Source organism: Halichoerus grypus, chromosome 3 (genome assembly GCF_964656455.1).
Source record: "Halichoerus grypus chromosome 3, mHalGry1.hap1.1, whole genome shotgun sequence".
Taxonomy (NCBI): Eukaryota; Metazoa; Chordata; class Mammalia; order Carnivora; family Phocidae; genus Halichoerus; species Halichoerus grypus.
In genome coordinates, this window is record NC_135714.1 from 173,898,922 (window position 1) to 173,919,576 (window position 20,655).

A 20,655-nucleotide genomic window follows, 5' to 3' on the forward strand; every position below is an offset into this window, starting at 1 on the left:
GACTTGTAACTATAATATAGAAAGAATTCTGGCAACTTAATAAGATAATCTATTATTTTTTAAAAGGCAAAAGATTTTAACAGACAGTTCACCAAAGAAGGTGTATAGATGGTGGGGCGCCTGGGTGGCTCAATTGGTTAAGTGTCCCACTCTTGGTTTTGGCTCAGGTCATGATCTCAGGGTCATGAGATTGAGCCCTGCATCGGGCTCTGTGCTCAGCAGAGTCTGCTTGAGATTCTCTCTGTCTTCTCCCTCTGCTCCTCCACCCCTCCCCCCGGCTTGCACACACTCTAAATAAATAAATGAATGAATGAATAAAATCTTAAAAAAAGGGGGGGTGCCCAGGTGGCTCAGTCGGCTAAGTGTCTTACTCTTGGTTTTGGCTCAGGTCGTGATCTCAGGGTCATGAGACCGAGCCCCATGTCAGGGTCAGCGGGTCTGCTTGAGATTCTCTTCCTCTCCATCTGCCCCTCCCCTGCTCTCTTTCTCAAATACATCACTCTTTAAGAAAAAAAGGGGGGGCGCCTGGGTGGCTCAGTCATTAAGCGCTTGCCTTCAGCTCAGGTCATGATCCCAGGGTCCTGGGATCAAGCCCCGCACTGGGCTCCCTGCTCAGCCAGGAGCCTGCTTCTCCCTCTCCCGCTCCCCCTGCTTGTGTTCCCTCTCTAGCTGTCTCTCTCTCTGTCAAATAAATAAATAAAATCTTCAAAAAATAATAATAATAAAAAAAATTTTTTTAAAGATTTTATCAAACTCAACACCCAAGGAACAAATAATCCAATCAAGAAATGGGCAGAAGACATGAACAGACATTTCTGCAAAGAAGACATCCAAATGACCAACAGACACATGAAAAAGTGCTCAACATCACTAGCCATCAGGGAAATACAAATCAAAACCACAATGAGATATGACCTCACACCAGTCATAATGCCTAAAATTAACAAGTCAGGAAACGACAGATGTTGGCGAGGATGCAGAGAAAGGGGAATCCTCCTACACTGTTGGTGGGAATGCAAGCTGGTGCAGCCATTCTGGAAAATAGTATGGAGGTTCATCAAAAAGTTGAAAATAGAGCTACCCTATGACCCAGCAATTACACTACTGGGTATTTACCCTAAAGATACAAATGTAGTGGGGTGCCTGGGTGGCTCAGTTGGTTAAGCGGCTGCCTTAGGCTCGGGTCATGATCCTGGGGTCCTGGGATCGAGCCCCACGTCCAGCTCCCTGCTCGGCTCGGAACCTGCTTCTCCGTCTCCCTCTGCCTGCCACTCTGCCTACTTGTGCTCTCTATCTCTCTGTCAAATAAATTAATAAAGTCTTTAAGAAAAAAAAGATAGAAATGTAATGATCTGAAGGGGTACGTGCAGCACCCCAATGTTTATAGCAGCAATGTCCACAATAGCCAAACTATGGAAAAAGCCCAGATGTCCATTGACAGATGAATGGATAAAAAAAATGTGATGTATATATATGTGTGTATATATATATATATATATATACACAATGCAATATTATGCAGCCATCAAAAAAATGAAATCTTGCCATTTACAACAATGTGGATGGAACTAGAGGGTATTATGCTAAGCGAAATAAGAAAGACAATTATCACATGATCTCACTGATATGAGGAATTTAAGAAACAAGGCAGAGGATCATAGGGGATGAGAGGAAAAAATGAAACAAGATGAAACCAGAGAGGGAGACAAACCACAAGAGACTCTTAATCTCAGGAAACAAACTGAGGGTTGCTGGAGTGGATGGGGGTGGGAGGGATGGGGTGGCTGGGTGATGGACGTTGGGGAGGGTGTATCAGTTGTGGTGAGCGCTGTGTATTGTTTGGGACTGATGAATCACAGACCTGTACCCCTGAAACAAATAATACATTATATGTTAATAAAAAAAGTAATCTAAAAATGAAAAAAAATATTTCCACAAAAATATATGGAACGTGGAGAATCATTATATGGAACACCTGAAACTAATATGACACTGTATGTTAATTAAACTTGAATTTTAAAAAATAAAAATTTTAAAAATAAAAAAATAAAAAAATTTTTTAAAAACTATGCTGGAAAAGCTGTGGGGAAACAGACACTCCCATATATTCCTGGTGGGAGTACAAAAAGATACAACCTCTATTTGGCAATAATTATCAAATATTACAAATCCATGTATCCTTTATGCCAGCAATTCCAAGTATTTACAGATACACTCATGAATAGGTAAAATATAAACAAGGTGTATAAAGAGCAAGAGGACAGAAATCTAAAGTAACCCATTAGTACAGGACTAGTTAAAGAAATTATGGTACATTGATACAGTAGAATACTAAAGCTATAAAAGAATGAACTCTTTATATACGGCAAGCAAAAAACTCCAAGACTTGCTAGTAGAAAAAGCAAGTTACAGAACAATGCCTATAATATGATACTATCCATACTTGTTAAAAGAGAGAAATAATATATTCACACACTCACACCTGTGTTATGTATGCATAAAACAGACCTCTAGAAAAAATTTCAAGAAATGCATATTACTTGCATATGGAGAGGGTAGTTAGCAGGGAACAAAATGGAAGATAGGCTTTCATTATTTGTCTTTCTTTGAATGGTGAACCATATGAATGTACTGCACACTCAGAAATCTCTAAAGAATGCCTTCTAGTGTTTTTAAGATTTTATTTATTTGTTAGAGAGAGAGCGACAGAGCACAAGCAGGGGGAGCAGCACGCAGAGGGAGAAGCAGACTCCTCGCTGAGTGGGGAGCCAGATGCAGCACTTGATCCCAGGACCCTGGGATCATGACCTGAGCCGAAGGCAGGCGCTTAATCAACTGAGCCACCCAGGTGCCCCTAAAGAATGCCTTTTTCACAAGGATGTGGAGAAAGGGGAACCCTCCTGGACTGTTGGTAGGTATGCAAACTGGTGCAGCCACTCTGGAAAACAGTATGGAATTCCTCAAAAAGCTAAAACTAGAACTACCCTAAGATGAAGACCATCTTTGAAGCTGTCCCTGAGTTTAGGGCTAAGAGAACACAGCAGCCCAAAAAGCCAGGAATGGAGACTGATCCTGCGGGACGAAGGGGTTCATCATGTTCATCATGGCAGATGACCTAAAGCAATTCCTGTATAAAAAATTACCCACTGTCCACAGACCTGTACCTCTGAAACAAATAGTATGTTATATGTTAATAAAAAGAAAATAAAAACCACAATGAAAAAAAAAATTGCCCAGTGTTGAGGGCTCCATGCTATTGTTGGGTCACACAGAACACCTGTTATTAAAGCAGCAATGACAGTGCTCCAGAGCATGCTTTCCGACTTGGTTTCTTATCTACTTTTGCCCTTGCAACAAACCAATGGAGCAAACTTGGACTTTCAAAAAATAAGAGTATCATCTGTTACTATAATACCTACCACGTCATTCAATCCAATCATTTACCTTTGGTGGTGAGTTTCATAGCCAGCAGTAATGCCAGTACAGGACTCACTGTCAGACTAGAAAAGGAACTTGCTCCGTTATTTGAAGAACTAAGACAAGTTGTGGAAGTTCCTTAATCTGGCAGTGGTGTTGATGTACACCTTATTTTCATTACAGTAGACACAATATCAATCCAGCGATCTTGAGACCACAAAAATACTTGTATCCACATACTCCAGAAAGGGCCTCTTTTCCCACTTTATACCAAAGAGTCTATAGATATAATTTATGGACAGATTGTTATTTTTTCTTGTGTGGGGTCTTTTCTTATTTAGTGAGATCTGGGGATACCACAGAAATGGTTCAATACATCACAGCTCCCATGAAGTTAGTCCAGTCACCAAATATGCATGAGATTCTATTCAGTGGGACAGAATCAAAATGGTACTTTGATCCACTGGAGCCATTAAGTGCTCCCTATTATATAAAACGCCCAGTCCTGCAGAATGAAGCAGACCCTTTTTATTGTGAATGAGGATGTATTTTTCTTTATATTGTTTTATTTCTTTGCATTGAGTGTGAAGAAAAGAAAATGGCTTAGTAAAAGTAATAAAATCAGTATAATCACTAAAAAAAAAAAAAAACTACCCTACGATCTAGCGATTGCACTACTAGTTATTTACCCAAAGAATACAAAAACACTAATTCAGGGGCACCTGGGTGGCTCAGTTAAGCACCTGACTCTTGGTTTCTGCTCAGGTCATGATCTCATAGTTGTGAGATCGAGCCCTGTGCCGGCCCAAGCTAGGTGTGGAGCCTGCTTAAGATTCTCTCTCTCCCTCTGCTTCTCTTCTACGCCTCCCCCTCACCATTCTCCTCACCCCCATGCACGTTCTCTAAAAAAAAAAAAAAACCATTAATTCAAAGGGATACATGTACCCTGATTTTTTTTTAAGATTTATTTATTTGAGAGAGCGAGGAAGTAGCGGGAGGAGGGGGAGAGGGAGGGAGAGTCTCAAGAAGACTCTGCACTGTGCACAGAACCCAACGTGGGGCTCAATCCCACCACCCCGAGATCACAACTGGAACCAAAACCAAGAACTGGGTGCTCAACTGACTGCGCCACCCTGGACCTCTGGACCCCAAAGTTTATAGCAGCATTATCAACAATAGACAAATTATGGAAACAGCCCAAGTGTCCATCAATAAATGAATGGATAGAGAAGAGGTGGTATACATACATAATATAATACTACTCAGCCATAAAAAAGAATGAAGTCTTGCCATTTGCAATGACATGGATGGAGCTAGAGAGTATTATTATGCCAAGTGAAGTAAGTCAGACAAAGACAAATACCGTATGATTTCACTCATATGTGGAATTTAAGAAATAAAACAAATGAGCAAAGAAAAAAAAAAGAGAAGCAAACCAAGAAACAGACTCTTAACTATAGAGAACAAACTGATGGTTACCAGAGGAGTGGTAGATGAGGGGAAGAGTTAAATAGGTGATGGGGATTAAGGAGTGTACTTGTGATAAGCACCAGGTGTGTGGAAGTGCTGAATCACTATATTGTACATCTGAAACTAATATTACACTGTATGTTAACTGGAATTTAAATAAAAACTTTAAAAAAATGGGGCACCTGGATGGTTCAGTCGGTTAAGCGTCTGCCTTCAGCTCAGGTCATGATCCCAGGGTCCTGGGATTGAGCCCCAATCCTGGGATTGTCCTGGGATCCAGCCCTGTGTAGGGCTCCCTGCTTAGCAGGGAGTCTGCTTCTCCCTCTCTCTCTCCGCCCCTCCCCCCCGCTCGTGCTCTCCTGCTCTCTCTCTCAAATGAATAAATAAAAAAACTTTAAACAAACAAAATATAATAAAAACTAAAAAAAAAAATAATCATAATTTAAGGGGTGCCTGGGTGGCTCACTCGGTTAAGTGTCTGCCTTTGGCTCAGGTCATGATCCCAGGATCCTGGGATTGATTCCCGCATCGGGCTCCTTGCTCAGCGAGGAGTCTGCTTCTCCCTCTGCCTGCTGTTCCCCCTGCTTGTGCTAACAAATAAATAAATAAAATCTTAAAAAAAAAAAAAAGACCTAAAAGCATGCATTTTTGAATCCTTATCCCCTACCCATCTTATTTTCCTAGCTATATTTTCCTTTAGCTTAAATTTCTTTGGTGATTAAGTTCTTTTCTGTTATAATGTATGAATTTCAATAAGCATTATTAATCCATTCTACAATCCATCAGATAATTATATTTAATAATGATTAATTCTGTGGAATAAGTTGTGGGGATCTAATGTACAACATGGTACTATAGTTAATAATACTGTATCATATACTTGGAAGTTGCTAAGAGAGTAATTCTTAAATGTTCTCATCAAACACACACACACACAAGGTAATTATGTGAGGTCATGGAGGTGTTAATCGTTTCATAATATATACATGTATCAAATCTTGTTGAACATCTTATACAATGTGCCAATTATATCTCAATAAATCTGGAAAAAACATTTAAACATTAAAAATGTAAACATTAAAACAAAATGAAAATAATAAATTCTGATCTAGCTACTGTCAATACTTTCAGATAAGTTTAAAATACTTTCAGCAAGGGGCGCCTGGGTGGCTCAGTTGGTTAAGCGGCTGCCTTCGGCTCAGGTCATGATCCCGGGGTCCTGGGATCGAGCCCCGCATCGGGCTCCCTGCTCCGCAGGAAGCCTGCTTCTCCCTCTCCCTCTGCCTGCCTCTCTGCCTACTTGTGCGCTCTCTATCTCTGTCAAATAAATAAATAAAATCTTTAAAAAAAAAAAAAAATACTTTCAGCAACAGTAACATTAATATGTACCCATCCTGTCCCCCACCAATGACCAAAGGACACCACTTTTAAAACTAAGCTAGCCAGGGGCGCCTGGGTGGCTCAGATGGTTCAGCGTCTGCCTTCGGCTCAGGTCATGATCTCAGAGTCCTGGGATCGAGCCATAAGTCGGGGATGGGGGGGGTCTCTACTCAGCGGGGAGTCTGCTTCTCCCTCTCCCTCTCTCCCTGCTTGTGCGCTCTCTCCCTCTCAAATGAATAAATCTTAAAAAATAAAATAAAATAAAACTAAGCTAGCTGAACTCATGGTTGCTGGCATCATTAGCCCATGCTCTACCCAACTGCAAAGTAAAACAACGTGTTTAAACCAGATTTCTTTAAATGACATAATTTTGTTATTTTGTAACTGTCTAAATGAGAAATCACTCTAATCCCAAATGTACACTAGCCTGTCCTCCCTCTTCTATATCTATCAAATAGCTGTGCAACAATCAGACCAAAAAAAAAAAAAAAACCCACCAAGAAACAAAAACAAACCACTTACCAGTAGCATAGATGGCTTTGTAAAGCAAATAAATATTCGTTAAAACTTTCAATGGGCTTCTCTTGTAGCACATAGTCAATGCGCTGGCCTCCATTCAGCATTCCCACATTGATGGGTGGGACTTCTTCTTTAACTGCCACAGGGGTCTCTTCTGTGTTAACATCTGGACATAGAAGAACCATAACAACAATCTAAAAGCTTCCAGCCCTCCAAGATTGTCCTTACTTCCCCTCAGACTAACAAGTTTACAGTAGGATGAGGTACTCTCTGCTCAGAAAACTTTCTGTACCTTCTTCCTCTCAAGCCCCTTAAAGCTTCTCCTCAAGTCACACTGATTTTGTTCAATCCCATTTTTTCTTTCTTCTACCTCTGATAGCTAATTCATTTGCCTCTGGTTTATAAACTAAATATAAGTAGGGATAGAAATCATTAGGCAGTTGAAAATTAAAGCAAAAAGAATGCAACATTAACTGTGAAATTAAGAGGAGCGTATACTAGCTAGTGCCCAGCCAGGCAAATAAAACGGACCAATGAACACACAGACATTGCCCTAGTAAAGCAAGGTACTTCATAGAGGAGGCTCCTAACACAACCCCAAGAGCTCCCAAGTGAGGGTTGTCTTTTAAAGCCTCTTTATCAGGTATTCAGCTTCTCTTGACATTTTTCCTCACAAATAATGTTTTTGCATAATTTGTGACTATTAGATAATAGAAAAGACTAGCAGAGCTGGAGGCCCATTAGGGCTCATTGTATTGGTCCTATACCATGAATAAGAAATACACACCATGGAGTTACTCTTATCTGACCTAATGTAGGATATCAAAGTGCACAGTATCACTGACCACTCAGCTTCTCTGAACTTGATTCAGATTCTGCTTCAGTTTCTTCTGTAGTTTCTGAAGCCTGTAAGGCAGGGTATGGAGCTCTGGTGAAAGACTTCCAGGCCATCCGAAGCGAACCTAGCAAGTTGTTCTTAAGGTCCATACTCATCCTGGTCAAGCCCTCTCTCAATTCTGAAACATATTTGAATAAAGAACATTACATGGTTTACAAAGAGTTTAGGGTCCAACACAGTTAAACAAAGTGAATGAGGTCCAGTCAGTTTGCAATGACCAGACAGTCTAGAATTACAAGTTCTGTATTCAGATTTACCTAAGTGCATTCGCTTCCTGCCTTTATGATGTGGGATCAGCATTGGCTCAAATTCCACTCCTGGGACCACCATTGGTTCAATCCTATAGGCCACAGGATCAAACTACACGGGAAAAATAATAGCTACAGATACCTCTGCTGAAGAAAGACAGTCTTAAAACTGTGTATCAGGCAAAAATAATTATAAGCTCATAAAAAAACAAAAAAACAGTTGTTTTGCTCCATCACTTTCAGATTCACACTACTAAAAATTGTCTCATTACCACAAAATAGTATAGAAAAAAGCAAATCAACACAACAGAAAATTATATGCTCTTCATCAATAAGCTCTAATATTCAGGTAAAAACACAAGAGCTGTCCAATGCTTACAGGGTGATAGATATTGAAGAAACCTTTGCATGTTGGAAATTTATAGTTGGGATCGATTCTTTTTAGTCCTCGGACAGTAAGGAACATTCCAATGGGAGATCCAAAGGCAAAGAATATTTCTGGTTTGTAGATGAGCCGGGGGTACTTTACAGACACCTGGAAAGAGGATATAAAAGTACCTCTCACTGATAACAAAAGTGACATCTGTTCCTACCATACCAATGGCAGGCAATAAAATGACTCAAGAGAATTAATTAGTATTGTTACCTGCCCAATACCAACATCCAGATAGTCACCATTTCCAGTGGCGTCGGTTTTACTGCAGAAGCCTGATTCTTTGGGGATGTCAGATATAGTCACCCCTGAAGCTGGCTGCAGGGCTGGTCTATTAATACCCTAAAGAATAAAATAATTCTGTGGAGCTGTTATGTTGTAAAAATATCCAAAGAATTATACAGTTTTTCACTGATTTGAAAGAATACTTAGGAAAGTTTTGAATAATTCTAGGAAGAGTCTCAGAAAACAAGATAAAGCTGATGAAAACAAAAGTTGTCTTAAGTGATGAACTGACATCCCTACATTCTCTAAATCAATGAAAGCTGTACAGAGCTATTTGGGTGGCAGTTGAAAGTTTAGGCGACCATTATGAGAACAACAACAGCAGAGCATGATGAAGAGGAATGCCGAGGGCTGCTAAGGGGTTCAATGAAGCACAATGCCCTTTTAAGGAGTAGAATGTCTCTGTGGGTATAGAAAATGATACAGATACCGGGCCAAGAACTGGACCTTAAATAAGAACTAAGCAATCTGCTACAAAATTGAAAAATAACTACTAAGATATGGAAAGGAATTTAGTGGCCGAAAAAACTGAACGTAAAAGTACTATTACAACATGGATAAACCTCAAGTTCATTATTCTAAAGTAAAAGAAACCAGTCACAAAAAGCCACATACTGTATAATTCCATTTAGAGGAAATGTCTAGAACAACAAAATCCATAACGACAGAAAACAGACCAGTGGTTCACAGGAGGGAGGAATGGGGAGTAACTGCTAAGGGGTACGGGGTTTCTTTTTAGGATGATGTAAATGTTCTCAAATTAGATAGTGGTAATCGTGACACAACTCTGTGAATACACTAAAAACGATTGAATTGTATACTTTAAAAGGGTGAATTTTATGGTATGTGATATGAATTGTATTTCAATAAAGCAGTTATGAAACCCCCCCTCAAAAAAAAAGGAAAAAAAATGGAATGGTGGGAAGACTCCAGGGGAGACAAGACTTCTGAAGCTAATAACATTTTTTAAGGATATCAATTAAGAAAATGTGTTTGGGGCGCCTGGGTGGCCCAGTCGTTAAGCATCTGCCTTTGGCTCAGGTCATGATCCCAGGGTCCTGGGATCGAGCCCCTCATCAGGCTCCCTGCTCCACGGGAAGCCTGCTTCTCCCTCCCCCACTCCCCCTGCTTGTGCTCCTGCTCTCACTTGCTCTCTGTCAAATAAATAAATAAAATCTTTAAAAAAAAAAAAAAGGAAAAAAAGAAAATGTGTTTAATTTCTAAAAGGAGAGCCAAAGATCAGTTAACAAAATTGCTTAGCTGCCTAAACACCTCACAAAGCACAAGGATACAAGGATGTCAAAAACCATTTAATCCTACAAGCCATATTAAGCACATACCATTGAATTTTTTCTGGTCCTAAAGTAGTTTAATATCTTCTTTCTTGGTCCTAAGGGAATTCCCATTTCCTGAAGATCTTTGTCAGTACATAAAGCCTAGGCACAGAAAATCAAATATCCTTATTTCTAGGCAAAATAAAATGAATTAAATGTCCTGTTCTCTGAGAGGAATAAGACCTAAGCACTATTGTTCTTTGCTTTACATTAATAGGGCTCCCTAGTGGTACAACATCATTAATAATTTTGAGAAGAGTACTTTATTCATAAAAGCCTAAAGAAGAATAAAAAGTACCAATACTATAGTATTAATGCTACAGTAATACAGATGACATTGTATTATATATATATATATAATATATACCCTACAGAAGTGGGTATCTACCTGCATGACACAAGAACACTCCTTGATTTCCATGCTGACTTAGATGTCACATTCCTGAGAAAGATTATATCCCTACTCATGGACATAAGCAGTAAGAACATACAGCAAACACTGAGCATGAAACAAACTAACAATCAAGATCTCAGCTTAAGTGCTACTAACCTGATTAGGTTAAGGCTTCCTTCACCCTCCCAGACTACATTAGTCTTACTATACATTCTTAATATTATTGTGTACTTTTCCAACTTAGAACTTACCACAATTTTAATGAATTATATTTGATTATTAATATGTGTCTTCCCCACTAAGCCATAAACATAATGATGTTTATGTTTATATAACATGTTTATGGTTTACATATCTTACTGACCACTCTATCTCTAGTACTTGGTAGAATATGCCTGATCATATAAAGCATTCACTAAATACCTATTAAATGAATGAATGTATTGCAAGCCTGAAAAAAAAGCACAAAAAAGGTGGCAGAAAAACCAAAAACAAATAAATAAGCAAATATCAACAGCAGAGCTCCTGTAACAGAAAATAAGCTGGAATAATTAGTGGTCCATTTATTCTTACTCTCTTTTCTGAGCTATGTTGTTTTTTAGTCTTTGCTCTATCACTATATGTTTGTCAATATGGTTTCTCTGAACTCTGCTCTCCAACAAAGCAAAGATCACTTTATAAGATAAAAACACACAGATAATGCTAAAGGTCATTACTACTGATAACAGAGTTTTTATGACAAAAGTGCTTCTAAAGGGCAGGCTCTTAATCAGCTGTAAGATGAAGATAAGCATAAAAATACTAATAGTATAGCATAAAGTTTTAAAAGATTATTTTTACCAGAGCTTCCTTATCTACTTTCTCCTTCTCAAAGATATTAAAGAATTCAGAGAGTTGAAGTTTCTTCAAACCTTCCTCTAGTGTCAGTGTGTCTCCTTCATCCATGACAATATTTGGTGCATCCTAAAAATTAAGTTGTAAAGCTCATATTCTCTAAATTCATTTAGATTGTCCTGTATTAGTATTACTAGCAATAAAAATAATGTACTATATAAGAGTTCTATATAAAGATACACTCAGCTTTAAATAAACTGTAATTTGTACAAAATTTAAATTAAGTAGTTAATCTCTAAGTGTTGCAACTTTAGTTGAAACAATGTTTTTAAATAAATGATTATCAAAGTGTTTCTTCATCTTCATTAACAAAACATTTATTGAGTTCTTATTATGGAAAGAGTGTTTAAGACATAAAACAATCTAAAATAAAGCCCCTGTCCAGGAAGAACTCACAAAAAAATAAGTCTAAAATCTAAAAATCTGTCCTAATAGTACAAGAGAAGTTATCTGTATATCTAAATTACCTTTTCACTGTCCATATCCCCCAAAGATTCTTTCTGATTTGTTAGTATATCAAACAATATAAGCGAACCTAAAATAGAAGAAAGGACAATTTCTAAGTATTGGCACTACATAGCTTTCATACAAAAAGTATTAAGCCAAATACCCATGTAGCAAAATCTATGAAGCAGGAAGTCTTTCTTTCCAATCCACCACCGCCCTTCCAAACCCTTCCAAATTCTTCATCACCAGTTCTAGACCTCTAAATCTGATATGGATAAAAGACATAGTACTTCAAAAACAGGTGTCCTTAATATGTGATAGTGCTCTCTGGTCACAGGGAATTAATTTGTTACCTAAACTATGACCGGCAATGGATACACCCCCTTTGAAATCAGGGTTCCTCTGAAGAAAAAGTGTATATATTCGGTTCATTTCAGAAGCAACTGTGTCCACTATAGTCTGACAGTAGGTGGGGCTATTGTAGAAGAAGACATCCAGAATTGTGTCATTGGTAAAGTGCCTTAGGCGGTTAATGCTGGGCAGAGTTATTCGCTGCAGATCTCTGATAAAAAAAAAAAAAAAAAAGGTATTTTAAGCAGAAAACCTAATACATTCCATAACTTCCTCTAAGTTATTACCCAGCTTATTAGCCTTCAAGCTTAGACTTAGATATTTAAAGACACAAGAGACAAGTATCTATTAATAAGAAGTACAAAGGACTCAGACATGTTTAATTAAGTCAAAACGATGTGATCAGCACGTCAGTGAGAATCTCTACAAGACAAACACCAGTTTCTTCAATACATAAATTGCAAGGAAATAAGAGATGGAAAGGTAATCAAGAGATTGAGAGACTTAAAAGGCATATCAACAAGGGGCTCCTGGATGGCTCAGTCAGTTAAGCGTCTGCCTTAAGCTAGGTCATGATCCCAGGGTCCTGGGATCGAGCCCTGTGTTGGGCTCCCTGCTCAGTGGGGAGTCTCCTTCTTCCTCTACCTCCTTCTCCCCCTGCTTGTGCTCAATCTCTCTCTCTCTGTCAAATAAATACATAAAATCTTTAACCTAAATAAATAAATAAAATGTGTGTGTGTATACGTGTGTGTGTGTATATATATATAAACTACAACATTTACTAGACAATTGGAAATTTGAACACTGTGTATTTGCTGATATTAAGAATTTCTTTAGGGGTGCCTCGGTGCTCAGCAGGCAGTCTGCTTGTCCCTTCTCCTTCTGTCCCTCCCCCTGCTCGTGCAAGCTCTCTCTCTCAAATAAATAATCTTTAAAAAAAAAAAAAAAGAATTTTTTTAGGTGTGATAATGGTGTTATGGTTAATATATTTTAAAAAGTTCTTTCCGATATACAAACAAACATTTATAGATGAAATGATATAGTATCTTAAGATCTGGTTCAAAAATAATATGGTGGCAGGACGGGCAGTAGACAGAGGTTGAAAAATAATGGATAGAGCAGAACTGGCCATGTGTTGAGGCTTGTTTGCCCTGGGTAATCATAATCTGTACATGAAGATTCATTATATAAGCTATTTTTTTTTTACAAAATTCTCTATAATAAAGGATTTTTTTTTTTTAAGATTTTATTTATTTATTTAATTGACGAGAGAGAGACAGCATGAGAGGGAACACAAGCAGGGGGAGTGGGAGAGGGAGAAGCAGGCTTCTGGCCGAGCCGGGAGTCCGATGCGGGGCTCGATCCCAGGACCCTGGGATCATGACCTGAGCTGAAGGCAGTCGCTTAACCAACTGAGCCACCTAGGCGCCCTATATAATAAAGGATTTTTAAAGACAGAAAATACAAGATGATTTTTCTAGAATTCTCAGCATTAAGGTTTTTTGATCACAAGTCAGCTGATAAATGGATCAGCTCCCTTTCTCAATGCAGAATTTCTGAAAGCTGAAAGAAAGTGAGACTGCCAGATGCCAAAGGCAAACAGAACTTATATCTCAAAAAGGAAAACCATGCTGACATTATCCAAATCAACTTCCAGTTAAAGCTCTCTCAAAATACCCAGAAAGAGTCCTCAAAGATTTAAGAGCTTCTGTAGTTTAGAGGGCAATTTGCCCTTAGGAACCTCTTAGCATTAGCTCAAACATGAAGAATGTGAACTCCATAACCAGCAACACAATACAACATTTGGCACATGGAATATGCTCAAATCATACAGTATTAAGAACTGAGAGACACAGAATCAGAAAAGTCATTTTCAAGACCAACATGGAAATACTACTATTTCCTTTATCTTCCAGAAAAGCATTTGCCATTCTACCCTAGAACTATATTATGAACACACTTCTTTCTGGAGAGTCTATAGCTCTCCAAAATATCCTTAACATAAGGCAACCTTCTCTGACATTACCATAAAACCTACAAACAAAACTGGGTTTGTGACTTAAGAAAGCCATCACTTAAAAGTTATAAGAATTATACCTCAAGTGCTTTCCCCCTAAGGTCAGGAACGCGGCAGGGATGTCCACTATCACCACTGCTATTCAACATAGTATTGGAAGTCCTAGCCACAGCAATCAGACAACAAAAAGAAATCAAAGGCATCCAAATTGGCAAAGAAGAAGTCAAACTCTCACTCTTTGCAGATGATATGATACTTTATGTGGAAAATCCCAAAGACTCCACCCCAAAACTGCTAGAACTCATACAGGAATTCAGTCAAGTGGCAGGATATAAAATCAATGCACAGAAGTCAGTGGCATTCCTATACACCAACAACAAGTCAGAAGAAAGAGAAATTAAGGAGTCGATCCCATTTACAATTGCACCCAAAACCATAAGATACCTAGGAATAAATCTAACCAAAGAGGCAAAGGATCTGTACTCAGAAAACTATAAAATACTCATGAAAGAAATTGAGGAAGACACAAAGAAATGGAAAAACGTTCCATGCTCATGGATTGGAAGAACAAATATTGTGAAGATGTCAATCCTACCTAGAGCAATCTACACATTCAATGCAATCCCCATCAAAATACCATCCACTTTCTTCAAAGAAATGGAACAAATAATCCTAAAATTTGTATGGAACCAGAAAAGACCCCGCATAGCCAGAGGAATGTTGAAAAAGAAAAGCAAAGCCGGCGGCATTACAATTCCAGACTTCCAGCTCTACTACAAAGCTGTCATCATCAAGACAGTATGGTACTGGCACAAAAACAGACACATAGATCAATGGAACAGAATAGAGAGCCCAGAAATGGACCCTCAACTCTATGGTCAACTAATCTTCGACAAAGCAGGAAAGAATGTCCAATGGAAAAAAGACAGTCTCTTCAACAAATGGTGTTGGGAAAATTGGACAGCCACATGCAGAAGAATGAAACTGGACCATTTCCTTACACCACACACAAAAATAGACTCCAAATGGTTGAAAGACCTCAATGTGAGACGGGAGTCCATCAAAATCCTAAAGGAGAACACAGGCAGCAACCTCTTCGACCTCAGCCGCAGCAACTTCTTCCTAGAAACATCGCCAAAGGCAAGGGAAGCAAGGGCAAAAATGAACTATTGGGACTTCATCAAGATAAAAAGCTTTTGCAAAGCAAAGGAAACAGTCAACAAAACCAAAAGACAACTGACAGAATGGGAGAAGATATTTGCAAATGACATATCAGATAAAGGGCTAGTATCCAAAATCTATAAAGAACTCATCAAACTCAACACCAAAAGAACAAAGAATCCAATCAAGAAATGGGCAGAAGACATGAACAGACATTTCTCCAAAGAAGACATCCAAATGGCCAACAGACACATGAAAAAGTGTTCAATATCGCTCGGCATCAGGGAAATCCAAATCAAAACCTCAATGAGATACCACCTCACACCAGTCAGAATGGCTAAAATTAACAAGTCAGGAAATGACAGATGTTGGCGGGGATGCGGAGAAAGGGGAACCCTCCTACACTGTTGGTGGGAATGCAAGCTGGTGCAGCCACTCTGGAAAACAGTATGGAGGTTCCTCAAAAAGTTGAAAATAGAGCTACCATATGATCCAGCAATTGCACTACTGGGTATTTACCCCAAAGATACAAAAGTAGGGACCCGAAAGGCTACGTGCACCCCGATGTTTATAGCAGCAATGTCCACAATAGCCAAACTGTGGAAAGAGCCAAGATGTCCATCAACAGATGAGTGGATAAAGAAGATGTGGTATATATATGCAATGGAATATTATGCAGCCATCAAAAGGAATAAGATCTTGCCATTTGCAACGACGTGGATGGAACTGGATGGTATTATGCTGAGCGAAATAAGTCAAACAGAGAAAGACATGTATCATATGACCTCACTGATATGAGGAATTCTTAATCTCAGGAAACAAACTGAGGGTTGCTGGAGTGGGGGGTGGGGTGGGAGGGATGGGGTGACTGGGTGATGGACACTGGGGAGGGTATGTGTTCTGGTAAGCGCTGTGAATTGTGCAGGACTGTTGAATCTCAGATCTGTACCTCTGAAACAAATAATGCAATATATGTTAAGAAAGAAAAAAAGAAGAAGAAGAATGTAGCAGGAGGGGAAGAATGAAGGGGGGGAAATCGGAGGGGGAGAAGAACCATGAGAGATGATGGACTCTGAAAAACAAACTGGGGGTTCTAGAGGGGAGGGGGTTGGGAGGATGGGTTAGCCTGGTGATGGGTATTGAGGAGGGCACGTTCTGCATGGAGCACTGGGTGTTATGCACAAACAATGAATCATGGAACACTGTATCTAAAACTAATGATGTAATGTATGGGGATTAACATAACAATAAAAAAAATTAAAAAAAAAAAAAAAAAAAAAAAAGAATTATACCTCAAGTTATAAATGCTAATAATTTAATGTTTGGGGATTTCCTTTTTTTTTCCCAACATGGACAAATATTATCTAAACATGATCACAAAAGGAACAAAATACTTTGTACATCTTGAGGTAGGCTGGCTTTGACATCTAAAGATCGAAATGCTTATACACTATAGGAAGAAAGCAATGTTTGGTTTTAATGCTAAAGAAATAATATAGCTGTAATAGTAGATACTAATGAGCTAATAAAACATACTAGAAGATACACACAGTTCTTTACTCCTAATCAGGCTAGTTAAACCAAGGGATTGGTCAGCATTTAATAATGTATCTCTAAGAAAAGACATAAAAGTATAAAAAACTTCTCACTGAACAAATTTTTATATAATCAGCTATAGCACAAACATCCCAACCATATCAAGAAACGCATTACAATCTTAGTTAACAACTCAAAGACATAAGGTATTACTCACACATCCACACCAGTAGAATGCAAAGGACTATGCCAGTTGACTGGAAGAAATTCTACCCTCCCAATCTGCTGATTTTCTTGGGCTTTCTTAAAATGTGTCTGTAGCAGGTTCAAGGAAACACTGCGAAAATCGTTAACTGGAAAAGAAATTAACTTATGCATCACCAGGGAAGCAATGAATTCACAGAATAAGGATGCAATAGATCATGTAATTATACTCTCTCCATTTGCTTAGAACACATATTTACTTGAGTCAAAAACAGCAAAGTAGTGTTCAGGAAATATTATTAGTGCACAAAAGCTGTTCCTTTACCACAGAACTTTATTATAAAAAACATTTTATCTAAAGAAAAGCTAACTTCAAAACTTCTGTGTCATGGGAACGATTTCAATTTTTTAAAAAAGGAAAATATCACAGGACTGTGTCAACTGGCCTTACAGTTAGATTCCTAACTTTCTGGTTCTTACAAACAACCAGTAACCAATATTTTAGATTAAAAAAAACAACAACTGCTATTTGAAATTCATACTACATCAGTCTCTTAACCTTCCAGAAGGTTTACGCTTAGAAGCATTACCCAGTAGGAGAAGATTCCCAAGTCGGTACATACTCTGAATATGTACAATTAAGTTTTAGAGCACACTACCTTTCAAAATCAAGTTATACTAATGACCTAAATATTCTAAGTAGAATATCAAGAGCTTTACCACACTAATGAATTACAAAAATGATTGTTGGTTCTGTTATTCATTTAAACTATATCATCGGAGCACCTGGGTGGCTCAGTCGTTAAGCGTCTATCTTCGGCTCAGGTCATGATCCCAGTGTCCTGGGAATCGAGCCCCACATCAGGCTCCCTGCTCCACGGGAAGTCTATTTCTCCCTCTCCCACTCCCCCTGCTTATGTTCCCTCTCTCGCACTCTCTCTCTCTCTCTGTCAAATAAATAAATAAAATCTTTAAAAAAATATAAAATAAATGATATCATCTTTTTGGTTCCCTTTAAATTTGGAATGGTTAGAAAAAGGACCATCACATTCATAAAACAATTTTATAAGGATTAAGGGCTTGTTCATTCAAGAATTATTAGTTAAGAGTATAAACTATTAGCCTAAGGAATTTACTAGTACTTTAGGTCTAAGTTAAGAAGCTTTACTACCTTGGCCACCTGTCTTTATCTCTCCAAATCTTATTATGCAGATAAGACAAAAGACTAAAAACAACAGCTTACAGGAGCACTAATATTCCCCTTAAATGATTTAATCTTACATGCTTTGCAAACCTACCACACTGTACAATGCTTCGAAAGCGGAGATCACAAGCTGGTCCAATCCCATGGACTACAAAAACCAAGTGATCTATTTGTAAAGGTTCTCCTGTAAATGAAATTAAAAAGAAAAATTATTTCATATAACTAGTCTTATATTCTGTTTATAGTCAAATATTCACAAAGAATAGGCTATAAAGATGGGTAAATTAAAATAGAAGATCATTTTCTTTAAGAATTTATTTATTTATTTGAGAAGTGGGGAGAGGGGCAGAGGGAGAGGAACAAGCAGACTCTACACTCAGCAGAGGCTCAATCCCACAACCCAGAGATCATGACCTGAGCCAAAATCAAGAGTCGGTCCCTTGGGCACCTGGGTGGCTCAAGTCGTTAAACGTCTGCCTTCGGCTCGGGTCATGATCCCAGGGTCCTGGGATAGAGCCCCGCATCGAGCTCCCTGCTTGGTGGGAAGCCTGCTTCTCCCTTTCCCACTCTCCCTGCTTGTGTTCCCTCTCTCTGTCAAATAAATAAATAAAACCTTTAAAAAAAAAAAAAAAAAGTCGGTCCCTTAACCGACTGAGCCATTCAGGCTCCCCAAGCAGATCATTTATTTATTTATTTATTTTAAAGATTTTTATTTATTTATTTGACAGAGAGAGACAGCGAGAGTGGGAACACAAGCAGGGGGAGTGGGAGAGGGAGAAGCTGGCTTCCCGCTGAGCAGGGAGCCCGATGTGGGGCTCGATTCCCAGGACCCTGGGATCATGACCTGAGCCGAAGGCAGATGCTTAACGACTGAGCCACCCAAGTGCCCCCAAGCAGATCATTTAAAGGACACAAAATAGTCCTATATTTTACTTAGTAAAAATACAGTGATTTTACTGTGTTTCTAATTTATCTTGACATAAATCTGTAAAAAATTTTTTCAGGCTTTACACTTTTTACTTTGAAATAACTGCAACCTTACAGAAAACATGAAAGAATAGTACAGACACTCCTATATACTTTTTATAGATTCAAAACTTTAACCTTACATTTGCTTTATTATTCTCTATGTGTATGTGTTTATACATATTTATTTTTCTGAACCATTTGGAAGCAGGTTGCATATATTATCAGACTGCACACATTATACCTCTTTAAATACTTAACCCTTTAAATACTTTAATACGTATTTCCTAAGAATATTTTCTTAAATAACCACAGTTATCAAATTCAGGCAACATAACATTGGTAGGATACTTTTATCTAATATTCCATTTTTATCAATTATACCAATAATGTATGGTGTGTATATAAACCCTAAATTTTTAAACTCATCTTTTTAGTTTTTATTTTTTTTAAGTTTTTATTTAAGTAATCTCTATACCCAACAGGGGGCTCGAACTTACAACCCTGAGATCAAGAGTCATATACTCCTCTGACTGAGCCCGCCAGGTGTCCCCAAACTCATCTTTTTAAATTATAGTAAGTCTAAGACTTACAAGTATAGTAAGTCTAAGACAAGCCATCTCCTCTCAGAGATAAAAGGAATTTTATAATCCAGTTAAATATATTACAAAACCAACCATAAATGGCCCTAGCTAGATAGCAATGGATAACCATCAAAGTTCTACTGAAGAAGCTTTCCTTAGTTCACAATCTTCAAGAACAGGAGTTACCAGAAATTAATTTTTAATCAAACAGGTGGAATCACACTTCTTAAAATTAGAACTACATCAGTTCATTTGTACCAAGTGACTTCTTGATTAGTACTGCCAAATTTTACCTATTCCACAATATATATACTTAGCAACTTTAAAACAGATTTTTATATCTATTAAGATTCTTAGTGGGGCACCTGGATGGTGCAATTGACTAAGTTGCGGCTCAGGTTGTGATGTCAGGGTCATGAGATGGAGTCCCACCTCCAGCTCCGCACTCAGCGCAGAGTCTGCTTGAGATTTCTCTCCCTCTCCCTCTGTCCCTCCCGCTTGCGTGCTCTCTCTCTCTAAAATCAATCAATCAATCAATAAAAAAAAAAGATTCTTAAGTAGATGAAATGATGCTAATCTTAACTCATAATAAGCCCATATGACTAAATCATTTTTAAGCCTTGAGGTAATCCAAAACCATAGAAAAAGGTCACAATTTAAGTCATAAATAAGTATATCAGAAGAAAAAATAAACAATTAACATTACCACAATGAATGTCAACAGAGATGTTCTCAACCCCTCTCTTCACTGTTCTTGGTCGACCCTGTTCAGTGGGTGTTGAACCCCATTCATCAGACCCTGCAACTGGCTGGTAATGCACCATAAGCTTAAATAGAAAAGATCAGAGCAATAAATATATTCTACATTATAGACATCTCTATTTATACACTCTGAGGGACAATATGTCTTTCA

The 20,655-nt window shown here is 38.3% G+C and overlaps 1 protein-coding gene across 3 annotated transcripts in view; it reads right to left on the reverse strand.

The window, feature by feature from the left end:
• The window catches only part of DDHD2 (DDHD domain containing 2), a 46,721-nt gene that overhangs the window by 21,608 nt on the left and 4,458 nt on the right, over positions 1-20,655 (reverse strand). For all 3 annotated transcript variants that reach the window (XR_013446628.1, XM_036109902.2, XM_036109903.2), the window contains exons 5-16: positions 20,449-20,569; positions 18,287-18,376; positions 17,002-17,137; positions 12,073-12,281; positions 11,740-11,807; positions 11,219-11,341; positions 9,991-10,086; positions 8,579-8,707; positions 8,312-8,467; positions 7,942-8,044; positions 7,632-7,802; positions 6,790-6,952 (exon numbers count right to left, since the gene is read on the reverse strand). Coding sequence is in view for 2 of the 3 variants with exons in the window: in XM_036109902.2 (XP_035965795.1) it covers positions 6,790-6,952; positions 7,632-7,802; positions 7,942-8,044; positions 8,312-8,467; positions 8,579-8,707; positions 9,991-10,086; positions 11,219-11,341; positions 11,740-11,807; positions 12,073-12,281; positions 17,002-17,137; positions 18,287-18,376; positions 20,449-20,569 (1,565 nt within the window). In the remaining variant the exon portion in view is untranslated. The remainder of the gene's footprint in view (positions 1-6,789; positions 6,953-7,631; positions 7,803-7,941; positions 8,045-8,311; positions 8,468-8,578; positions 8,708-9,990; positions 10,087-11,218; positions 11,342-11,739; positions 11,808-12,072; positions 12,282-17,001; positions 17,138-18,286; positions 18,377-20,448; positions 20,570-20,655) is intronic.